Below are 22195 nucleotides of genomic sequence, written 5' to 3' on the forward strand. Positions count from 1 at the left end.
AATGTAAAGAATTTTGTGGGAGGTTTCTGGAATGTTGTGCGATTTCTTTGAAATGTTGTGGAATGTTCTGGAATTTGGTGAGATTTTGAGGAGACTTGAAGAATTTTGAGGGAATTTTCTAGGATGTGTGGAAATTTGGAAAGTTTTTGTGGGAAGTTTCTGGAATTTGGTAGGGTTTTGAGAAGATTTTTCTAGAATTTTGTGAGATGTTTCTGGAATTTGGTAGGGTTTTGATAAGACTTAGGGAGTTTGTTGGGATGTTTGTGGAATTTTTTGGGATGTTTGTGGAATTTTGTGGGATTTTGACTAGACTTGAAGAATTTTGAAAGATTTTTTTAGATCGCTTGCAAATTGGAGGAGATTTTGTGGGATGTTTCTGGAATTTGGTAGACTGAAGAGACGTGAAGCATTTTGAGGTATTTTTCTTAGCTTGTGTGCAAAATGGAGGAGGTTTTGTGCAAAGTTTCTGGAATTTGGTAGGGTTTTGAGAAGATTTAGGGAGTTTGTTGGGATGTATGTGGAATTTTGTGTGATTTTTCTGGAATTTGGTGGGATGTTTCTGGAATTTTGTGGGATTTTGACTAGACTTGAAGAATTTTGAAAGATTTTTCTTAGATTGCTTGCAAATTGGTGGAGGTTTAGTGGGAAGTTTCTGCAATTTGGTAGGGTTTTGTGAAAATGTAAAGAATTTTGTATGGGATTTCTGGAAGTTTGCGCGATTTTTTTGGAATGTTGTAGAATGTTTTGGAATTTGGTAAGATTTTAAAGAGACTTGAAGAATTTTGAGGGATTTTTCAATGATGTGTGGAAATTTTTAAGGTTTTTGACTTTGAGGAGACATGAAGCATTTTGAAGTATTTTTCTTAAATTGTGTGGAAATTTTTGGAGATTTTGTGGGATGTTTCTGGAATTTGAAAGACTTTGAGGAGACATGAAGAATTTTGAGGGGTTTTTTTTGATTCTGTGGAAATTTGTCAAGATTTTGTGGGATATTTCTGGAATTTGGTAGGGTTTTGAGAAGATTTTTCTGGAATTTTGTGGGATGTTTGTGGAATTTTTGGAAATAGGAAGAGTTTTTGTGGGATGTTTCTGGAATTTGGAAGGGTTTTGAGAATATTTAGGGAATTGTGTGGGAAGTTTGTGGAATTTCGAAAGACTTTGAGGGGACATGAAGAATTTTGAGGTATTTTTCTTATATTGTGTGGAAATTTGTGGAGATTTTGTGGGATGTTTCTGGAATTTGGTGGAGTTTTGCGAAAATGTAAAGAATTTTGTGGGAGGTTTCTGGAATGTTGTGCGATTTCTTTGAAATGTTGTGGAATGTTCTGGAATTTAGTGAGATTTTGAGAAGACTTGAAGAATTTTGAGGGAATTTTCTAGGATGTGTGGAAATTTGTAAAGATTTTGTGGGAAGTTTCTGGAATTTGGTGGGGTTTTGAGTAGATTTTTCGAGAATTGTGTGAGATGTTTCTGGAATTTGGTAGGGCTTTGAGAAGGTTTAAGGAGTTTGTTGGGATGTTTGTGGAATTGTGTGGGAAGTTTGTGGAATTTCGAAAGACTTTGAGGAGACATGAAGCATTTTGAGGTATTTTTCTTTGATTGTGTGGAAATTTGTGGAGATTTTGTGGGATGTTTCTGGAATTTGGTGGAGTTTTGCGAAAATGTAAAGAATTTTGTGGGAGGTTTCTGGAATGTTGTGCGATTTCTTTGAAATGTTGTGGAATGTTCTGGAATTTGGTGAGATTTTGAGGAGACTTGAAGAATTTTGAGGGAATTTTCTAGGATGTGTGGAAATTTGGAAAGTTTTTGTGGGAAGTTTCTGGAATTTGGTAGGGTTTTGAGAAGATTTTTCTAGAATTTTGTGAGATGTTTCTGGAATTTGGTAGGGTTTTGATAAGACTTAGGGAGTTTGTTGGGATGTTTGTGGAATTTTTTGGGATGTTTGTGGAATTTTGTGGGATTTTGACTAGACTTGAAGAATTTTGAAAGATTTTTTTAGATCGCTTGCAAATTGGAGGAGATTTTGTGGGATGTTTCTGGAATTTGGTAGACTGAAGAGACGTGAAGCATTTTGAGGTATTTTTCTTAGCTTGTGTGCAAAATGGAGGAGGTTTTGTGCAAAGTTTCTGGAATTTGGTAGGGTTTTGAGAAGATTTAGGGAGTTTGTTGGGATGTATGTGGAATTTTGTGTGATTTTTCTGGAATTTGGTGGGATGTTTCTGGAATTTTGTGGGATTTTGACTAGACTTGAAGAATTTTGAAAGATTTTTCTTAGATTGTGTGCAAATTGGTGGAGGTTTAGTGGGAAGTTTCTGGAATTTGGTAGGGTTTTGTGAAATTGTAAAGAATTTTGTAGGAGGTTTCTGGAAGGTTGTGCGATTTTTTTGGAATGTTGTGGAATGTTCTGGAATTTGGTAAGATTTTAAAGAGACTTGAAGAATTTTGAGGGATTTTTCTAGGATGAGTGGAAATTGGAAAAGTTTTTGTGGGATTTTTCTGGAATTTGGTAGGGTTTTGATAAGATTTAGGGAGTTTGATGGGATGTATGTGGAATTTTGTGTGATTTTTCTGGAATTTGGTGGGATGTTTCTGGAATTTTGTGGGATTTTGACTAGACTTGAAGAATTTTGAAAGATTTTTCTTAGCTTGCTTGCAAATTGGTGGAGGTTTAGTGGGAAGTTTCTGCAATTTGGTAGGGTTTTGTGAAAATGTAAAGAATTTTGTATGAGATTTCTGGAAGCTTGCGCGATTTTTTTGGAATGTTGTAGAATGTTTTGGAATTTGGTAAGATTTTAAAGAGACTTGAAGAATTTTGAGGGATTTTTCTAGGATGTGTGGAAATTTTTAAGGTTTTTGACTTTGAGGAGACATGAAGCATTTTGAAGTATTTTTCTTAAATTGTGTGGAAATTTTTGGAGATTTTGTGGGATGTTTCTGGAATTTGAAAGACTTTGAGGAGACATGAAGAATTTTGAGGGTTTTTTTTTGATTGTGTGGAAATTTGTCAAGATTTTGTGGGATATTTCTGGAATTTGGTAGGGTTTTGAAAAGATTTTTCTGGAATTTTGTGGGATGTTTGTGGAATTTTTGGAAATAGGAAGAGTTTTTGTGGGATGTTTCTGGAATTTGGAAGGGTTTTGAGAATATTTAGGGAATTGTGTGGGAAGTTTGTGGAATTTCGAAAGACTTTGAGGGGACATGAAGAATTTTGAGGTATTTTTCTTATATTGTGTGGAAATTTGTGGAGATTTTGTGGGATGTTTCTGGAATTTGGTGGAGTTTTGTGAAAATGTAAAGAATTTTGTGGGAGGTTTCTGGAATGTTGTGCGATTTCTTTGAAATGTTGTGGAATGTTCTGGAATTTGGTGAGATTTTGAGGAGACTTGAAGAATTTTGAGGGATTTTTCTAGGATGTGTGGAAATTTGTAAAGCTTTTGTGGGAAGTTTCTGGAATTTGGTGGGGTTTTGAGAAGATTTTTCTAGAATTTTGTGAGATGTTTCTGGAATTTAGTAGGGTTTTGAGAAGATTTAGGGAGTTTGTTGGGATGTTTGTGGAATTTTGTGGGATTTTTCTGGAATTTGGTGGCATGTTTCTGTAATTTGAAAGACTGAGGCGACATGCAGCATTTTGAAGTATTTTTCTTAGATTGTGTGGTAATTTGTGGTGATTTTTGTGGGATGTTTCTGGAATTTGGTAGGGTTTTGAGAAGACTTAGGGAGTATTTTGGGATGTTTGTGGAATTTTGTGGGATGTTTTTGGAATTGGGCGGGATTTTTGTGGAATTTTGTAGGATGTTTCTGGAATTTTGAAGGACTTTGAGGAGACATGAAGAATTTTGTGGGATTTTTTCTTAGATTGTGTGGAAATTTTTGGAGATTTTGTGGGATGATTTTGGAATGTGGTAGTGTTTTGAGAAGGTTTAGGGAGTTTGTTGGGATGTTTGTGGAATTTTGTGGAATTTTGACTAGACTTGAATCATTTTGAACGATTTTTCATATGTTGTGTGGAAATCTGTGGAGATTTTGTGGAATGTTTCTGGAATTTGAAAGACTTGGAAGAGATGTCGTGGTTTTAAACCAATAACTGAGAAAATTATTTATTTCTTTCTTTGAGATACGTATTAGAACAAGAGCAAAACAGGCCTAAAACTTAAAAGGAAAAAGTAAAGTTTATTGACAAACTACAATAATAAGAACACCAGAATAAACTTCCAGAAAACCTTTTCATCCCCTATCTACCCACTATTTCCTTGTTCACATGACATCAGAGACAAAAACTTTGGAACTTTGATGGTTAAAACAGTCCCAATTCTTGCTACAGTCTTTTCACCAGTCTTTGTAGAGAAACAGAAGTTTCTTCCTGTTAATTTATGGAGTTTCTTAGAAGAAAACTATTTTTGTTATAGTTTTCCATTGCCTTAATGTTAGCTGCCCAGAGCTGTTATTATTAGAGCCCACTCCTCCCATTTTCACATCACTCTGAGGTTTGTATGGGCCATGAGTCTAGGGGTAGCATTTTTAAGGATAAGTTATTCAAAGGCAAAATGTCTTCTTCATCTATTCTGTGAGCTTCACTAGAAAACAGTTTTTTCATTGCCTCTCAAGGCTTCAAATCTCCCAGCACTTCACTATACCATAATTACTCTACTTTTTACTCAAATTTACACTTTGAACACTTTATTCCTCTCTAGATTCTGTATCATGAATTAAAGGAGTTCTTTTCAGAACTGTCCATCTCCATAGTTTTAACAGAAAGATATTTCAGCTTAATTAAAGCATCTTCTTAATTCTCTACCTTTCCTGAAGCTTCTTTTCTTTCCTGTCAGTGGTAGTTTATAAAGTCTCTTTTCATGTTGATCCCTCTCTCTCTCTCTCTGGATAAAAAGATTAATCCGCAAGTCTCATCTGGGTAATGAAAGAGTTAAAATCTTGCCCAGGCTTTTGTAGGTGGTTCGGTGATCTCTGCCGAACAGGAGCTGGAGCCGTCTGCGATGGAAAGTTCCTCATGGCTGCTCTGGAGAGTGTAGTCGCTGCTCCAGCCCGCTGCAAGTCCAGGGCCTCTCTCTTTCTTCACTCGGCATTTTCCAGTGAATTTAGTTACAGCAAAACCTGCAGCTGAGCCAGAGATCGGTTCGGCCCGGCCCGGGCCCAAGGAAAACCTTCCGCAGGCCCCCCGCCATCTGGCGGCCGGGACACGCGGCTGGCCTCGGCCCCGGCCCCGCCCGGCCGCATGGCCTGGGCAGGGAACGGGAGGCCTGGAGCTCTGCCACCCTTCACAGCCAGGAAACAAAGAGAACCAAGAGAGCTCTGGTTTTACACTTTAAGGTAGGGTTCACAAGTTGATCCCACTTTTCAATGGCGTAAACTGCTGTCAATTCTCAGCAATGACCGATAATTGGTCAGGAGAAAAGACTCCAGGCAGTTCCCAGCAACTCCAACTCCCTTAAAGGTAAAGTTAACTCCATGACAATATGATGATATTGTTTTAATTAAAGGTTTCAAGCTAGGACAGCAGTGCTGCCCACAATTTTTCATCAGTTAGTTCTTTTTGAGGCTAAATTTGATTAATGAGAGGGGTTTCCCTCTCCACTGTTTTTTTGGTGAGTAAGCATTCTTTGAATTTTTAACCCATTCCTCTCTTCGGGCCACTGGCAAGAGATGGATCTCATTCCTTTCTTCATCTAATTGTTTTTGCAAAATTTCAACTAGGTTTTGAAAGGAGATGTCATGGTTTTAAACCAGTAACTAAAAAATTACTTATTTCTTGCTGTGAGATATGGATTAGAGCAAGAGCAAAACAGGCTTAAAACTTAAAAAGGGATAAAGAAAGTTTATTAACAAAACTACAAGAATAAGAACACCAGAATAAACTTCCAGAAAACTCTTCTATCTCTCACTACTTGACCATTTCTTTGTATACATGACAACATAGAGACAAAAAAAATTTTGAACTTTGGTGGTTAAAAACAGTCCCAATTCTTGTTACAGTCTTTTCATCAGTCTTTGTAGAGAAACAGAAGTCTCTTTCTGATAACCTATGGAGTTTCTCACAAGAAAACTGTTTCTGTTACAGTTCTCTGTTGCTCTGATGCCAGCTGCCCGGAAATCTGTCATCAGTTCTTCTCCTCTCATTTCACATCACTCTGAGGTGTGTATGGGCCATGAGTCTAGGGATGTCATTTTAAGGATGAGTCATTCAAAGGCAAAAGTCTTCTTCATCTGTCTCTGTGAGCTTTCCTAGAAAACAGTTTTCTCATTGCCCCCAAGGCTTCAAAATCTTCGCTTTACTCAGTTCCAGCAACTCACTGTATCACAATTACTCTCTCTTTTGCTCAAAAATCCACACTTTGAACACTCCAAGCTTCCCAATACTCTGTCATGAATTAAAGGAGTCTTTTTAAGCTACTATTGTCCATCTCCATAGCTTTAACAGAAAGGTATTTCAGCTTGTAAAGCATCTCCTTATTCTCTCTTCCCCATTTAAAACTTAACTCTTTTCCTCACTGGTTTTAGTGGTTTTATGATGTCTTCTTCATGTTGATTGTCTCTCTCTTTCTCTGTCTTTCTGGGAAAAAGGAGTAATCTGTACGTTTTATTCAGGTAGTAAAAGAATTAAAAGCTTTAGAAAAGCTGCAAGAGTTCATGGTGTCAGGTTTCAGTCCAGCAGCAGAAACTGAAAACTAAACCAGGTTGGCCGGCTCTGCTTTCTTTTCCTCGGTGCCCCCCCTGCCCCCGTCCCCCCCCCTTTGTCCTCTGCGGCCTTGTCCGGCTTGGCGGGGGAGGGGGCAGGGGAGAAGGAGGAGGCCACGACAGAGCCTTGTTACCTTTTCAGAAGCCGGAAACAAAAGAGCGGACCAGAGTGCTCTGACTTTACATATTAGGGCGGTGTTCACAGTTTGAATTCACTTTTTAATGGTCAAAACTGCTGTCAGTTCTTAAAAATGACTGATAATTGGTCAGGAGGAAAGTCTCCCATCAGCCACCAGCACCTTCAACTTCCTTAGCTCCTAAAATCACTATAAAGGTAAAGCCACCCCATGACATCAATTAAAGACAGGAATGGCAGCGTGGTGGGGAAAAAGGGTTTCTGGAAGTTCTATTCTGCATTCCTAACCTTGTAGTTTGGTTAATAAACTTACTCATTCCTTTAGGTTTTAAGCTTCTTTTGCCCTTCTCATCATCCACATCTCACAGCAAGAAATGAGTAAGTTTTACAGTGATTTTCTAACTAATGCTTTAAAACCACGACAGGCGTAACAGAGAGTGGAACACTGGGGCTGTGCCTGCTGTGGTGTCACAGAGAGGAGAACACTGGGGCTGTCCCTGCTGTCATGTCACAGAGAGGGGGAAATTGGGACAGTCACAGCAGTGGTGTCACAAAGAGGAGGACATGGTAGCTATCACTGCTGTGGTGTCACAGAGAGGAGAACACTGGGGCTGTCCCTGCTGTGGTGTCACAGAGAGGGGAACACTGGGGCTGTCCCTGCTGTGGTGTCACAGAGAGGGGAACACTGGGGCTGTCACTTGTGCCAGTGTGTGTTAGATTGACATTTATGAAAAAAAGAGAAACAGCTAAGGAAGTTAAGGTTGCTGGAAACTGATTGGAGATTTTTGTCCTGGCCAATACCTGGCCATTTCTGGAATTGACAGTAGTTTTGCCCATTGAAAAGTGACATCAACCTGTGAACACCACCCTTTCAATTTTAAGCCTGGGAATTTCTCTTTCTCTTTGCTTTCTGGCTTTTGAAGAGGTAACAGGGCTCTGGTTCAACCTCCACCGCTCCACGTCAGACAAGGCCGCGGCGGGGAGCGGGGCTGGCTGGAGTTCTGCGGTTCCTGGTGCTGGATGGCGACTGTGAAGTGACAGGAGCCCCTTCCCAGAGGGGCTGAAGCCCTTGCAGGGCTAGCTGCGCCTTGTGCAGCGGGGCTGCCGGGTCAGGCCGCTTCCTGGCTCGGCTGCAGTTTCTGACGCTGCTGGCTTTCAGCAGAGACTGCCGAGGAAGGGGAGGGAAAGCTCTTGAGCTGCGGCGTGCTGAGACAGTGGCCACACTCCTCCAGAGCAGCTACCAAAAATCTTCCCTGGCAAATGGCTCCAGCCGCTGCCTCGGCAGAGATCAAGGCCTGGGCAAGAGTTTAACCCTTTCACTAGGCAGATGAGACTTGCAGATTAATCCTTTTTCCAGAGAGAGGGGAAGAGAGAGGGATCACCATGGAAAGAGACAGCATCAAGGATCAAAGGCAGGAAGGGAAGGAATTAACCCTCAGATGGAAAGACAATAAGGAGATGCCTGAATAAGCTGAAGTTTTCTTTTGTTCAAGCTATGGAGAGGGACAATAATGTCCTGAAAAAACTCCTTTCATTCCTGAAAGAGTATTTTGGGGGGAATGGAGTATTTCAAAGTGTAGATCTGAGCAAAAGTAATTCATTGATAAAGCTGAGTCAAGGGTGAAGTGGTTGTAATCCTAGGAGATGCTGGAAGAGAAAAGGAGAAGTGAGAGTTGTTGAAGATTTGTGGCTCTTAAGAGACAAAGCAAAAATTTCTGTTTCCAGAGATGGTCACAGAGACAAATGAAGAGAACTTTTGCCTTGGAAGATCTCATCCTTCAAAGGACACCCCTTGAATCATGGCCCAAGAACACAGCTCAGAGTGGTGTGAAATGGGAGGAAAGGACTGATGGCAGAGTTTTCTGGGCCACTGGCATCAGAGCAATAGGAAGCCACGAGAAAATGGTTTTCTTATGAAAAACTCCATAGATTGACAAAAAAGAACTTCTTTTTCTCGACAAAGACTGCTGAAAAGACTATAGCAAAGTTTGGACTGTTTTAACCACCAGGGTTTGGTTTTTTTCCTCTATGTTGTCAATTAAAGACAGGAATGGCAGCGTGGTGGGAAAAAAGGGTTTCTGGAAGTTTTATTCTGCTTTCTTACCCTTGTAGTTTGGTTAATAAACTTACTCATTCCTTTAGGTTTTAAGCTTCTTTTGCCCTTCTCATCATCCACATCTCACAGCAAGAAATGAGTAAGTTTTACAGTGATTTTCTAACTAATGCTTTAAAACCACGACAGGCGTAACAGAGAGTGGAACACTGGGGCTGTGCCTGCTGTGGTGTCACAGAGAGGAGAACACTGGGGCTGTCCCTGCTGTGCTGTCACAGAGAGGTGGAAACTGGGACATTCACAGCGGTTGTGTCACAGTGTCATGGGGTGGTTTTACCTTTATGGTAGTTTTGAGAGCTAAGGAAGTTGAAGGTGCTGGTGGCTGATGGCAGTCTTTCCTCCAGACCAATTATCAGTCATTTCTAACAATTGACAGCAGTTTTGACCATTAAAATGTAGAGTCACCCTGTGAACACCTCCTTAAGATGTAAAGTCAGAGCACTCTTGTCCTCTTTTGTTTCTGGCTTCTGAAAAGGTAACAAGGCTCTGTCTTGGCCTCCTCCTCTCCCCCCCCGCCCTCCAGGCCGGACAAGGCCACAGAGGATGAAGGTGGGGGCGGAGGAAAAGAAAGCAGAGCCGGCCAACCTGGTTTAGTTTTCAGTTTCTGCTGCTGGACTGAAACCTGACACCATGAACTCTTGCAGCTTTTCTAAAGCTTTTAATTCTTTTACTACCTGAATAAAACGTACAGATTACTCCTTTTTCCCAGAAAGACAGAGAAAGAGAGAGACAATCAACATGAAGAAGACATCATAAAACCACTAAAACCAGTGAGGAAAAGAGTTAAGTTTTAAATGGGGAAGAGAGAATAAGGAGATGCTTTACAAGCTGAAATACCTTTCTGTTAAAGCTATGGAGATGGACAATAGTAGCTTAAAAAGACTCCTTTAATTCATGACAGAGTATTGGGAAGCTTGGAGTGTTCAAAGTGTGGATTTTTGAGCAAAAGAGAGAGTAATTGTGATACAGTGAGTTGCTGGAGCAGGGTGAAGTGAAGATTTGAGGCCTTGAGGGCAATGAGAAAACTGTTTCCAGAGAAGCTCACAGAGACAGATGAAGAAGACTTTTGCCTTTGAATGACTCATCCTTAAAATGACATCCCTAGACTCATGGCCCATACACACCTCAGAGTGATGTGAAATGGGAAGAGGAAATCTGATGACAGATTTCTGGGCAGCTGGCATCAGGGAAATGTAAAACTATAACAAAAGAGGTTTTCTTGTGAGAAACTCCATAGGTTATCAGAAAGAGACTTCTGTTTCTCTACAAAGACTGATGAAAAGACTCTAGCAGGAATCGAGACTGTTTTAACCACCAAAGTTCTAAAGTTTTTTGTCTCTATGTTGTTACATGTACAAGAGAATGGTCAAGTAGTGGGGGATAAAAGAGTGTTCTGGAAGTTTATTCTGGTGGTTTTATTCTTGTAGTTTTGTTAATAAACTGTCTTTATTCCTTTTAAGTTTTGCCCTTGTTCTAATCCATATCTCACAGCAAGAAATAAGTAATTTTTTTAGTTACTGCTTTAAAACCATGACAAGGCCATCGCCTGCCCTTTTGGAACGACGCTCGCCTGTTGCTTAGGACCAACTGACCCATGTTCAACTGCTGTTCACATGGAACCCTGCTCCACTTCAGCCTTTGTAAGAGATGGTCCGAAGAGTCTCCCATCTGTCTTACAACTGCTGCAAGGAAGGACCCTGAATATCACAAGGGACTCGGTACAGGGGCTCTGACCTGGTTGAGGTGGAAGCTTGCCAAGTGATTGTTTGCCAGTGTGCTTGCTGTGCTGCCATGGTACACTGCCCTCGTTCCTGCTGGCGAGAAGAGATTTGTACCACACATCTGCCCCCCCTGAGCAATGGGTTTCATCACAATGGTCATCAATCTCCTCTGTTTTTGGCCTTGTGCCCCTCGCTTTGTAAAAAACTATAAAATACACCCAAATATAAAATAAAATATAATATAATAATAATAATAATAATAATAATAATAATAATAATAATAATAATAATAATAATAATAATAATAATAATATAAAAGAAATAATTCTATAATAAATATAAAATTTATTTCTATAATAAAATATAAACATAATAATAAAAATTATAAATATTATAAAATAAAATAAAAATTGTAAAATAAACCCAAAACTTACTTTCCTTTGAGATCTCACCAACAGACAGAAGACTCTGCATCGTTGGATGGCGGAGTGGACTTCGACATTGGTAGCTATAATCCCCTTACTCTCTTTCTTTGTGCTTTGCTTTCTCCTCTTTTCCCTCTATCGCATATTAGTGCTGATGAGCACTCAGTAAAATGTGTTCTGCTGTTTGAGTCCCTGGTTTGCTGATAATCTTTTGTACTCTACAATCAAATAAAAGAGCCACATCACGAATCCCACCTTGCGGATCATGACATAAATTGGCATCATGGACAGGATTCTGAGAGACAGAAGTGGTTGCAGGTTGTTGTGCAGTCTGTATCAGGGGAAGGACGTTTCGCTTCAGCCGCCCCTAGCCTGCCACGCTGCTGAGCAGTGTTTAGAAAGCAAGGGAGGCAACTCGAATTTCTCACAAACTGCACATGCCCAGGTGAAAAGCACCCCTACACTCATTTGAGGGCTCTGTCTTCAGAATTTCACAAGGCATCTTCGAGTGCAAAAGGTGGGACTGATATTTTTTTCTATTTTGACTGCTTGGTGTAGCAGAGAGACCAGCAGATATTTTAAACTGAAAGAGTCACAAGCAGATTTGGTCTCTTCACCCATTCAGGGAAGCAAAGGGAAACATAGCATGGGCTACGTAGTGTAACTAAGTTTTACTTTACTCCCTGTAGTGGTATTGGTCCCTTCACAAACAAAGATGAATGAAAACTCTGAAAACTCTAGTGCAAAAGATAAAGCTGCATTTTGTTTTGTTAGCAAAACATAATGCTAGGCCCTCTCCAGCTGGGGAAGAATGGGCTCAAAATAATTGGTTCAAGCTGGAAAATGTAACTGACAGAATTTGCTCCCTGCAACATGAGGCAAAGTTCAAATTTGGCCGTAATAAAGCCATAATTTGTTCTGTATTGGGAGCTTGCCTTACGTCAGCTGTAGAGGCTTGCATGAGACAAAGGTAGGAAGAAAATGCAATTAGTCAATCCCTAGAAAATTTAGTTGAAAGTTTGCAAAATGAAGAAAATAATTTCTTACAAACTGCCCTGAGTGAGGAGTGTGCCAAAAATTCACAGTGTGCTGACTCCTTTAAGGAGTTGCTGGAAAAAGAAACTCCTCAGACAAATCACATATATCCTCAAGCAGATTTACATTTGGTAAAAAATTGTGGTGAAAACTGTTGCTCCCAAGTAAGACCTTTGATTAAAACAGAATATAACTACATCAATGATGAAGATCTTGATCTGCATATAACCACTAAAGAAATCCCGTACACTGCTACTGCATTGGCTAAGTTAAAAAAGGAGTACGGGCATCTCCCTCATGACTCAGAGACAGAATACGTATTCCGAGTGTCTCTCTCACAGGGGGAGATCAAATTCGATGAACAGAACAAGAAGCAAGTGGTTATTTGGGACATGGTGTTTTCTTAACAACAGGAGATAACCGCAACCCATGGTCCCTAACCCAGCGAGCTGCATATTGGGCAGGGGGACTTAACCCCCTGGAAAGGGGAGATCCTGTAGCTTTGGCTGGTTCCCCAGACCAAATTCTAGAAAATATTCATAAGGCAGCTTGTTTGCAAGTGATTCATGAAAGAAAATTAAATGCTGGTTATGAATCACCAATGTTGCTACCTGTGAATGCTAAAATTATGACCCCTTTAATTTGTGGTCTTCCAGAATCACTGAAACCTACAGCAATTCTCCTCGAAACAACCATAGATGATATCCTCGTGGGAGGAGATGAAAAAGAAGTAATAAAAAATAAAGACGCTGAAAAGAGTTACACTACCTGGGAAAAAGGATTGTTTGTAGTTATTCCAGCTCTCATAGAAGTAGGAAAAACTGCACAACAACAACCAATTGCATTAAAAGGCCCTTTTGAAGTTATGAAGACAGTCAGTACTGGGACTCCCCCCTCCAATGGGGTGGTCCAGAGGGCCTCAGTGAGAAAGTGGTATGCACAGATTGAACATTACTCTAACATCTTCTCAATAACAGAAGGAGCTGTAAAAAATCAGGTGATACAAAAAACTGAGAGCTTAAGTAGCAGCTATGACAAACCTGACTTGATAATTAAAGAAACCCCTCCTAATATAAAAACAGAAAACGGTAGGCAAATTTCTAGTCTACAGTATTGGTGGAACTTGGGGGTGAAGAAAAGGGTACTGAAGGGTTTAATGGTTAACCTGCCGCTTGAAAAATTAAGTAAATTGGTCTCTCAGTGGCAGGATTCCAGCCCCATTGTACCAAGCACTCCACCTTGCCCTCAACTGATTCTGGGCAGTGGGCTGAAGCAACACCACTCACAGGTTCTGGACAGTGAGCAAAAACAATCAGCAAACTCTTGGTTCACTGATACCTCTGCCAAACGAGAGGGAGAGGTGTGGAGGTGCAGGGCAGTAGCCCTCCACCTTTCCTCTGCTGAACAAATTGTTACTGAGGAAGAAAGCAGCGCTCAGGATGCAGTGCTGAGAGCTGTTTGGAGTGTTTTCCAGCGTGAGGCTCAGAATACCTCTCTTGTCTGTATCTACACTAACTCCTATGCTATGTTCAAGGGATATACTGAGTGGCTTCCTTTTTGGCAACAAAAGGACTGGGAAGTAAACAGGATTCAGGTATGGCAAAAGGAAAAGTGGCAAGAAATTCTACGCTTTGTGCTGGTAAGAGTGGGGATTATATCTTGGTTAGTCCAAGCTGAAGCTTTTAAAAGAACTACAGGAGAATATGCATGGGTATCCTTCGATGCCTTGGGGAAAGAGCATCGGATAAACACGTGCTGGATAATTCCATTGTTTTAATCTCCTGCCCCTATGTGGCAGACTCTGCTTTGTTTATTCTCTACAGAAGAATACCGAGGGACATGAAGATCAGATAAACCATGAACTTCCAGATTTAAAACAAATGCTGTAGCAAGGCCTATATTTAGTGTAATAATCACATACCATGATGTGAACACTCCTTTTTGTGCTAAATTACAAAACTAATGTTTCCCCTTCTTTCCTGTTAACTCAAGGTGATGATGTTTCAATACGCTGCAGACTGAGTACTGGATCCCATACTGAGCCTGTACACAGTCAAGTCGCCAGATCTCGTGGCCAGGTTAAATCTTGTGAAACTCGGAATCAAGATTGTTGGCTGAATTTAACAGCTGTACAATTGTCCTCCGAAGTTGTGTGTGGTAAAAACAATACCAAATATTGGGGAGAGCTTAATGTTCATGTTGTAATACCTACCACACAGCCACCAATTAGATTGACTCCAAAAATTTCTGAAACTGGACCCTATGTAATCAGGAAAACTGGCCAACAACAAATGCTATTTAATCCAGCATGGTCTATCAAACTGTGATGGATTGGCATTTAAGAAAACAAAGAGAAATACCTAAGGAAGTTCAAACCGCTGGAGCCTGATGGGAGTTTGTCTCCTAGCCAACAGCTGGTCATTTCTAAGAATTGACAGCAGTTCTTAACCATTGAAAAGTGAGACACCACCTTAAGACCCAAGCCTGGGAATTTCTTGGTCTCTTTGTTTCCTGTCTGTGAAAGGTAACTGAGCTTTAGCTGGCTTCCCGTCCCCGGCCCAGCCCATGCGGCCCGGGCAGGGGCTGGGCTGGGCCTGCCGCGGCTCCCGGCTGGGAGATGGGGCCTGCGGGGCTCGCCCCGGGCTCTGGCCGAGCCAGGCCGGTCCCTGGCTTGGCTGCAGTTTTTGCTGTGACTGAATTCACCAGAGACTGCCAAGTAAGGAAAGAAAAGAAGCTCTTGACCTGCGGCGGGCTGAGACAGTGACCACACTCTCCAGAGCAGCCATGAACAATCTTCCATCGCAGACAACTCCAGCTGCTGCTCCGGCAGAGATCACAGAACCATCTACAAAGCCTGGGCAAGATTTTAACTCTTTCATCACCCAGATGAGACTTTCAGATTAATCCTTTTTTTCCAGAAAAAGAAAAATATAGTAATCAACATGTAAAGAGACTTTATAAACTATCAGAGACAGTAAAGAAAAGAGTTAAGCTTCAGAAGAGGTAGAGAATAAGGAGATGCTTTAATTAAGCTGAAATATTTTTCTGTTAAAGTTATGGAGATGGACAATAGTGTCCTGAAAAAACTCCTTTAATTCATGACAGAGTATATAGGGAGGAATGGAGTGTTCAAAGTGTAGATTTTGAGCAAAAGGTGGAGGAATTGTGATACAGTGAAGTGCTGGAACAGAGAGGGGAGAAGTAAAAGTTGAAGATTTGAAGCCTTGAGAGGCAAAGAGAAAATTTCTTTTTTCCAGGGAAGCTCACAAAGACAAATGAAGAGAACTTTTGCCTTTGAATAACTCATCCTTAAAAATGACATCCCTAGACTCATGGCCCATAACACACCCCAGAGTGATGTGAAATGGGAGGAGAAAATAGGATGACAGATTTCTGGACATCAGAAAAATAGAAAGCTATAACAAAAATAGTTTTCTTGTGAGAAACTCCATAGATTAGCAGAAGAAGACTTCTGTTTCTCTACAAAGGCTGATGAAAAGACTCTATCAGGGATTGGGACTGTTTTAAACACCTGAGTTCCAAACATTTTTATCTCTATGTTGTCATTTGAACGAGGGAATGGTTAAGTAGTGGGGGATAAAAAGGTTTTTCTGGAGGTTTATTCTGGTGTTCTTATTCTTGTAGTTTTGTTAATGAACTTACTTTATTCCTTTTAAGTTTTAAGCCTGTTTTGCTCTTGTTCTAATCCACATCTCATAGCAAGAAATAAGTAAATTTTCTAGTAATTTTTTAGTTACTGCTTTAAAACCACAACACTTTTGTAGTCTAAAAGGATTGCTCCTTTGAAAAAGAAGCCAAATTTTAAATTATAATTTACTTTTTCTCTCTTATTTTTTAAACCTCTTCAGGGCTTCATATAATTCTATTTTATAGCAAAAAGAACATTTGCCAAAAAAGCTTTAAAACAAATAGCCAAGCACTGATACATGGTAAAATGCTGATCTTTTTATCTTTTTTTTTTTACCATTTCTTATCAGTGTTTTTTCTTCTTCTTTTCACTGCAATAGCATCACAAGTAAGGAGAAAGAAAAAAGGCCACAGTCCATCATCATTTTCATCATTTTACAGAAATTTCTAAAAACTTTTGGGAATGAGGATGGGCAAAATCAGAACTACAAGAACAGGAGGCAACTGCAAGTCCCATCAGAAAGAAACCGGGATTTTCCTGGAAAAAACCAAAATGCAATAACATTGATAAACACAAAAAAAATTCCCAAATAAAATGAAAAATTTGGGCCCTCCCAGGCCTTGGTAACCTGTTGTGTTGGAATTTCTCCTATTCCACCTCCAAGTTATTCTTTTCTCTCGCACTGTATTAGGAACGGCGAGGAATACGACACTGACTCCCTTGGCTGCATTGTCCAAGAGAGCAAAGTTTATTATTCTTAATCTTCTTTTATACACATGTTCGAGAAGGTCTGAGAGGTAAAACTCCCATTGCTCATTAAAGGTACACATCACCTTCATTGCTTAAGTGGAACACCAGCCCTTGACTAACACCTGCAAATTGGTGTCCTTTACCAAGAACTGTTGGGATTCCTTCTTATGCTTTCCCAGGCCAGAGAGAGAAGCCTGTGTGACTTAGTTTCACACAGGCTCTGTGCCCCCTGCCTGCTTTCAGCATCCATACACATCCAGTGCATTTGGTTGGAATGTTATCCTTTTTTTCCCTTCTTAAAAATGCTTTTTTTCCCAGTTCCTTTGTGCTTGTTTCTACTGCGATTTCCCCATTCCCAGCACTATCCGGTATTTTTCTGGATCTGGATTCTCTCCTGCCTCACTCCCCGCTGTCTCAGACACCTGAAATCCCGCCCCCAAAAAAATCCCCAAAACTCTCAGAAGACTGAATCAGCACAACTTGTATCAGCACCATCACCGGAGTGTTCCTAGACAAACAGGCAGATTATTTGGGACGAGAACCCATTATCCAGCAGATCCATGAGTTCCTCCAATGTGGAGCTGGAAAAAGCTGCTAAAATTGTGATTTTGCCATTCTGGGACTGTTTTGGAGCCCAGGTTTATTCCCATGGGGGATAAAATCCTTCCTGGTTTGAACCAATCCATTTGGAAGGCTGCACATGGCTCATCTGGACTGGGAACAACTGGGGAAAAAATGGGAAAATCATGGATTACAAACATGATAGCTCCATCCCTCTGGAATGCTGCACATGGCTCACCTGGGCTGGGAAAAAGCAGAAAAATCCTGGATCACACACCTGAGGGAGGGGTCTGTTAATCCTGGCTCATCCCACAAACTTCCATTCCTCAATCAGGGAAGGATGGATTAGGGAAATCCCCCATCCAGGAGCACCTATGGCACCTCCCAAATAAACATTTCCTTCTTTTTCCAGTTCCAGGGACTGAAATCCTGGATTATTTCCCATCAGGAAATGGGGTTCATTAAAGATCAGGTTTTTTCCCAGCATTCCGGTCTTAAGCACTCCAGCGATTCTGCTATTCTCTATCCCTGGTGTGATTCAGAGGGTTGGGATCTCCTGGAAAAGGGGATTGATGGTTTCTTCCTTGGAAACCCCAGGGCTCTGGTCCTGGCACATCCTGCCATTCTCACCCCCCTCAGATAAACCTGCTCCAGTTAGGAGCTCCAGGGAAGCACCAGAGCAGCCGGCTGTCAGGAACAAGGCAAATCAAGCCTGGGGGCTGCTCATGGAGTTGGAGCAAGATGCACCTGGGAGCCCTCAGCAATCCAGCCAGCACCACATGGGCAGGAGGACACAGACGGCACTGCCAGGCTGGGACAGGGCTTGTGCCTTCAGCAGAACCACCAAAGGCCAAGGGGCTTCTGGCCATTTTCCCTGCACCACTGCACACCTGGGCAGCTTGCTGAGCACAAAGACCCTTTTCCCCCTCTTCCCCTATGCCCTGCAGACCCTGGGCAGCAAAAGAACAGTCTTGCAGTCTGTTTATTAGAACACATCTTTTATTTATACACTACAGAAAAATGATAAAAGAACAGTCTTGAAATAAATGGAGAATGCCTTGCAGATCAGGTCCCTGTGGAGCTCCAGCAGCACAGCCAGGCACAGCCCCACGGACGAGGCCGTGTTCTTTTCCCAGCTGTGCATCTCTTTAAATACCTTCATGCAGTCTTTGGTTATTTCACTAATGGTGTGGGTGGGATTCTTATTTTTCTTTTTGAGAATTTCTTGGAAGGCTTCCTGATACAAAATGAAGGTGCCATCACTGATCTTTGATGGGATAATATCTTCCTAGTGTTTTTTCAACTGCTTTATTTTGGTTTCTTTACGCTTTGATGGCTTTTGAATTTTTTCCTGTGGCTGCTCTTCTGTTTTTCTGTTAGTTTGTAATCCAATTGAGGCTTGTTGTTTTAACATCAGATAGCATCTCTTGTCACTGATTTGTTTTGCAGTTTTGGATGGGATGTGTTCAGCAATCAGTTTATTAATGTTTTTATTACCCTCATATTGTTTTATTAGTTGGATTAGCAGATTTTCCTCCTCTTCACTCCAGCATTTCTTGTGGGCTCCTCTTGCTGATGTTTCTTTTGGTCTCATGGCTTCTAGCCTCTCCTGGTTTCTGACTGCTGGATGTGCAATTCTTTTATGTTGTCCCAGTCCAATTTTAGTTTGAAAACTCATCTGGCATACATTGCAGGGCCATTTTCCTGGGGATGTTTTTTTTATTTTACCTTTGCATTTTGGATAGTGGCAGGCAATGCTGTGAAAATTTGTATTTTCCAAATCACATTTGGTGCATTTAAATTTGCATTCTCTAATTCCATGTGCTCTGAGTAAATGTTCAATTAATCCAGGCATTTTATTCGTTTTAATACCGCAGCACGGGCAGGGTGGATTCTCATCTGGAACTGATATGACAGGGCAGTCTTCTGATTCCCCATTGTTTGGTGGTTGAATAGTGGTTTCCTCTGGCTCTGATAAAACGGCTGCTTCTTCCTGGGTGGGTGGGGGTGTGGCAGTCTTTTCCTGGCTCTTATCAATCCCGTTATCATCTAGAGATAAACAAGTCATTGTATCATCACAGTACACATCAGGGTATTCCTCCAGCCCCTCCCGCCCCACACAATGGGCATTACATTCTTCGGCACAATGCATCGAGTTGTAGAACTCCAGTTTTAAACTTTTCCAAACCTCCCTTTCCAATTCTGAGGGTTTAAAATTTGGGTTTTGTGGCGATTTTATATGCCAGTCTTTAAAATTAGTTTGAGTTGCCGTGGACACACGGAGTAGCTTTAAAGCCTTTACCGTGGTGCCGTTTCAAAGTAAAACTAAGTCCAATTGAGGGAATATTGACTAACAGCACCCCCTCAAGCGCTGTCAGCTTTGCCCAACTTGACCGCGGGCTCGGTTTCAGACAGGGAGCTTTTAAGGAGCTTCTGCCGATAACTTTTCGACGCAAAATCGTGAAACTGCACTTTGGGTGGCGAGTCCAAAGGCAGGGAGGCAGTGAAAAACACAACCTCACTCACACTGGGGCAGAAATCAGCTAGTTACCCTTGCGGGTATCCAGCGGGACCACGAGGAGGTCTGATTTCAGCGGCTAAGCCCAGTTAGGAATGCAAACTTACCTCTGTTAAGAGTCATAGTGACTCGACTCGAGTCGCCGGCAGAGGCGGCGAGCGGGCGGCCGCTTGCACAGGCCGGCAACGGGGCGTCCCCACCCCGCGGGGAGCAGACACGGCACCAGCCAGCAAGCGGCACCTCGGGGCGGACAGCGGGGAAAAGGAAGCAGGCGGAAGCGGGCGGTGGGACGCGGCTGGAAGCCGCCGGCCCCCGGCCTGACTCGACTCGAATCCCCGGCAGAGGCGGCGAGCGGGCGGCCGCTTGCACAGGCCGGCTCTTCGGCGCTCCGCGCAGGTCTTTGGCCACGGGCCCGCCTCCGGGGGCTCGCCGGGCGGCCCCGCCCTCTGACGTCACCCTGCCTTGGCACCGCCTTCCGGGCTTTCCCCGCCCCCCTGCGGCTTGGGTTCGGGCCGCCGCCGTCGGCCCCTCCCCGCCCACGGCCCAGGCGGCTCCTCAAGCGGCCGGCCGCTCGGCACCGCGACAACGCCTGCGGGGGCTGAGGAGCGGGCCGACGGGGCCGCCGGCGGCTTGAGGCTCGGTCTCCTCCCTTTCCGAGGAAGCTTTCTCGCCGGCGCTCTCTCGGAGGCTTTCGCTCCGACGGCGGCTTCCTTCCCGCTCGCCCCCGGCCGGCCCCACCGAAACCTGCAGGCGGACGGCAGCCCCGCTGACCGAGCCAGCCGGGCAGAAACCGAGGCGGGAGCAGGGCCGCCATCTGCTCGGGCCCAGACACGGGAGGGAGCGCCGCCGGCTTCTGAGGGTTCCCTCCTTCCCTCTCAGGGAGACGCGAAGGCGGCGAGGCGCTCAGGCCGATAGGGGAGAGCCGCTCGACGCGTCACACGGCGGCCCGCCGGCCGACAGCAGGTCTACCCAGCGGGCGGCCGACAGCAGCCACCAAAGGCCGCTCGCGTGCCACTGGGCTCCACCCCAAAGGCAGCCAACTGCCGAGGGACGCTGTCCTGGTTTAGGGCAAATTTGGGAGAAAACCTCCAATGGGGCTCCCCCCGGGAAGCAAACCCAGGTGGCCCTTTTCTCCCACCCCTCAACCGGTTCGGAAGAGATTTCTCTGAGAGAAGTGGAAAAATCCTGTTTATTTCACAGGCACAGCTCTACCCAGCACAAAAATTAATGATATCAAATTACAAAACCTCTCGCCATTCAGAAGAGATGACAAACTTCAGAGGGTCTCTTTCTGTGGGTGTTCGCTCTGTTATCAGTCCCTCTGGTGCTGGAAAATGCCGCTGCCCAAGCTGGGCTCTCGGTAGTCCACGGGTGCAAGCTCCCGGTGCTCCCCCGACTCCCCAGTCCAGAGCAGGTTCGATTCGTTTCAGAAAAAGGGAAAGAAAACAGTCCAGGAAGACCTCTCTGCTCCGGCTAGTTGGAAAGCCAAGGCGATCTGTGTCTTGTTGTCTGTCTGTGCTGTAGTCAAAACTCCCGATGTGGGGGGAGCAAGTACAGTCTGATAACAGGCTCAGTGCTTCTTTTCCACTCACTTTTAGATGGAATATTAAGAATACAAAATCTGTGTCTGGGTTAGGTGGACGAATGGGGATACAATTTAACATCATAATCAACCCAGGACACGGGGGGTCCCTCAATTTTTTTTTTTCTGGAGGTTCACCCCCTCCCCCAATATTTCCTCCATCCCCTTCCCCCCAAACTGAGGTGAGAAAATATTTTTTTAATTTTTTCTCTGGCTTTTTTTTTTTTTTACCTTTCCCCCCCCCTCTTTTTTTTTTTTCCTTTTTTCATCTTTTTATTTATTTACACTTAATTTGGGGGGCCGAGGGGCAGGAATTTTGGGGTGGGGTCACCTGGGGGGACAGGAAACAGGGAGACCCCACTCCCCAAAAAAACGGGAAAAATCCTGAGATTTCTGGTGTTTCTCCCCCCACCCGCGGCGTGAAAAAATTTATGTTCTCAGATTTTTGGCGATTTTTAGGGAGAGAGTTGCAATTTTGGTGGAGGTTTTGGGAAGGCTTGCTGTTTTTTGGGGAGTTCTCCCAGGATTTGAGGTGGAATTGGAGAAATTTGGGGGTTCAGAGGGAAATTTGGGGTTATGGGGCAAAACTCTGAAGGTCCTGGGGGGAATTTTGGGGTTTTAGGGCAAGAATTTAAGGATTTTTTTTCTAACATTTGGGTGTTTGGGGAGGAAGTTTGGGACTTTGGGGAGAACTTTGGGGTTTTTAGGGAGAGGATTTGGGATTTGGGGAAAAAAATTGGGGATTTGGGGGGGAAAATTTGGTGGTTTTGGGGGGAAATTCAGGGGTCCTGGTGGAGTTCTGATTTTGGGAAGGGGATTTGGGGAGGATTTTTTGTGTTTTGGGGGAATTTCCATTGATGGGGAGAGGTCCTAATCCCAGTGAGGAGGGGCATTTTGGGGAGGCCTGAATTTGGGGAGGGGTCTCAGGGAGGATTCCCAATTTTGGAGTGAGATTTGGGGGATTTTCCAGCGATGGGGAGGTGTCTTGGGGGTGGGATTTGGGGAGGGGTCTCAT

General features: G+C 43.1%; 2 protein-coding genes and 1 long non-coding RNA gene across 3 annotated transcripts in view; 1 reads left to right on the forward strand and 2 right to left on the reverse strand.

The window, feature by feature from the left end:
- LOC147646796 (serine/threonine-protein kinase pim-1-like) overlaps positions 1-11162 on the reverse strand; it is a 165619-nt gene extending 154457 nt beyond the window's left edge. The window contains exon 1 of the mRNA XM_086872932.1: positions 11117-11162. Within this exon, the coding sequence (XP_086729058.1) occupies positions 11117-11162 (46 nt within the window). The remainder of the gene's footprint in view (positions 1-11116) is intronic.
- The window catches only part of LOC147646795 (uncharacterized), a 213066-nt gene that overhangs the window by 176598 nt on the left and 14273 nt on the right, over positions 1-22195 (forward strand). The window lies entirely within an intron of this gene.
- Positions 18062-20000, reverse strand: LOC147646797 (uncharacterized). The gene is made up of 2 exons (XR_015281784.1): positions 19706-20000; positions 18062-19129 (listed from the first exon to the last, which is right to left on the reverse strand). It is a non-coding gene; the product is annotated as an uncharacterized LOC147646797 (long non-coding RNA).

Source organism: Cyanistes caeruleus, unplaced genomic scaffold (genome assembly GCF_971803275.1).
Source record: "Cyanistes caeruleus unplaced genomic scaffold, bCyaCae1.hap1.1 HAP1_SCAFFOLD_78, whole genome shotgun sequence".
NCBI lineage: Eukaryota > Metazoa > Chordata > Aves > Passeriformes > Paridae > Cyanistes > Cyanistes caeruleus.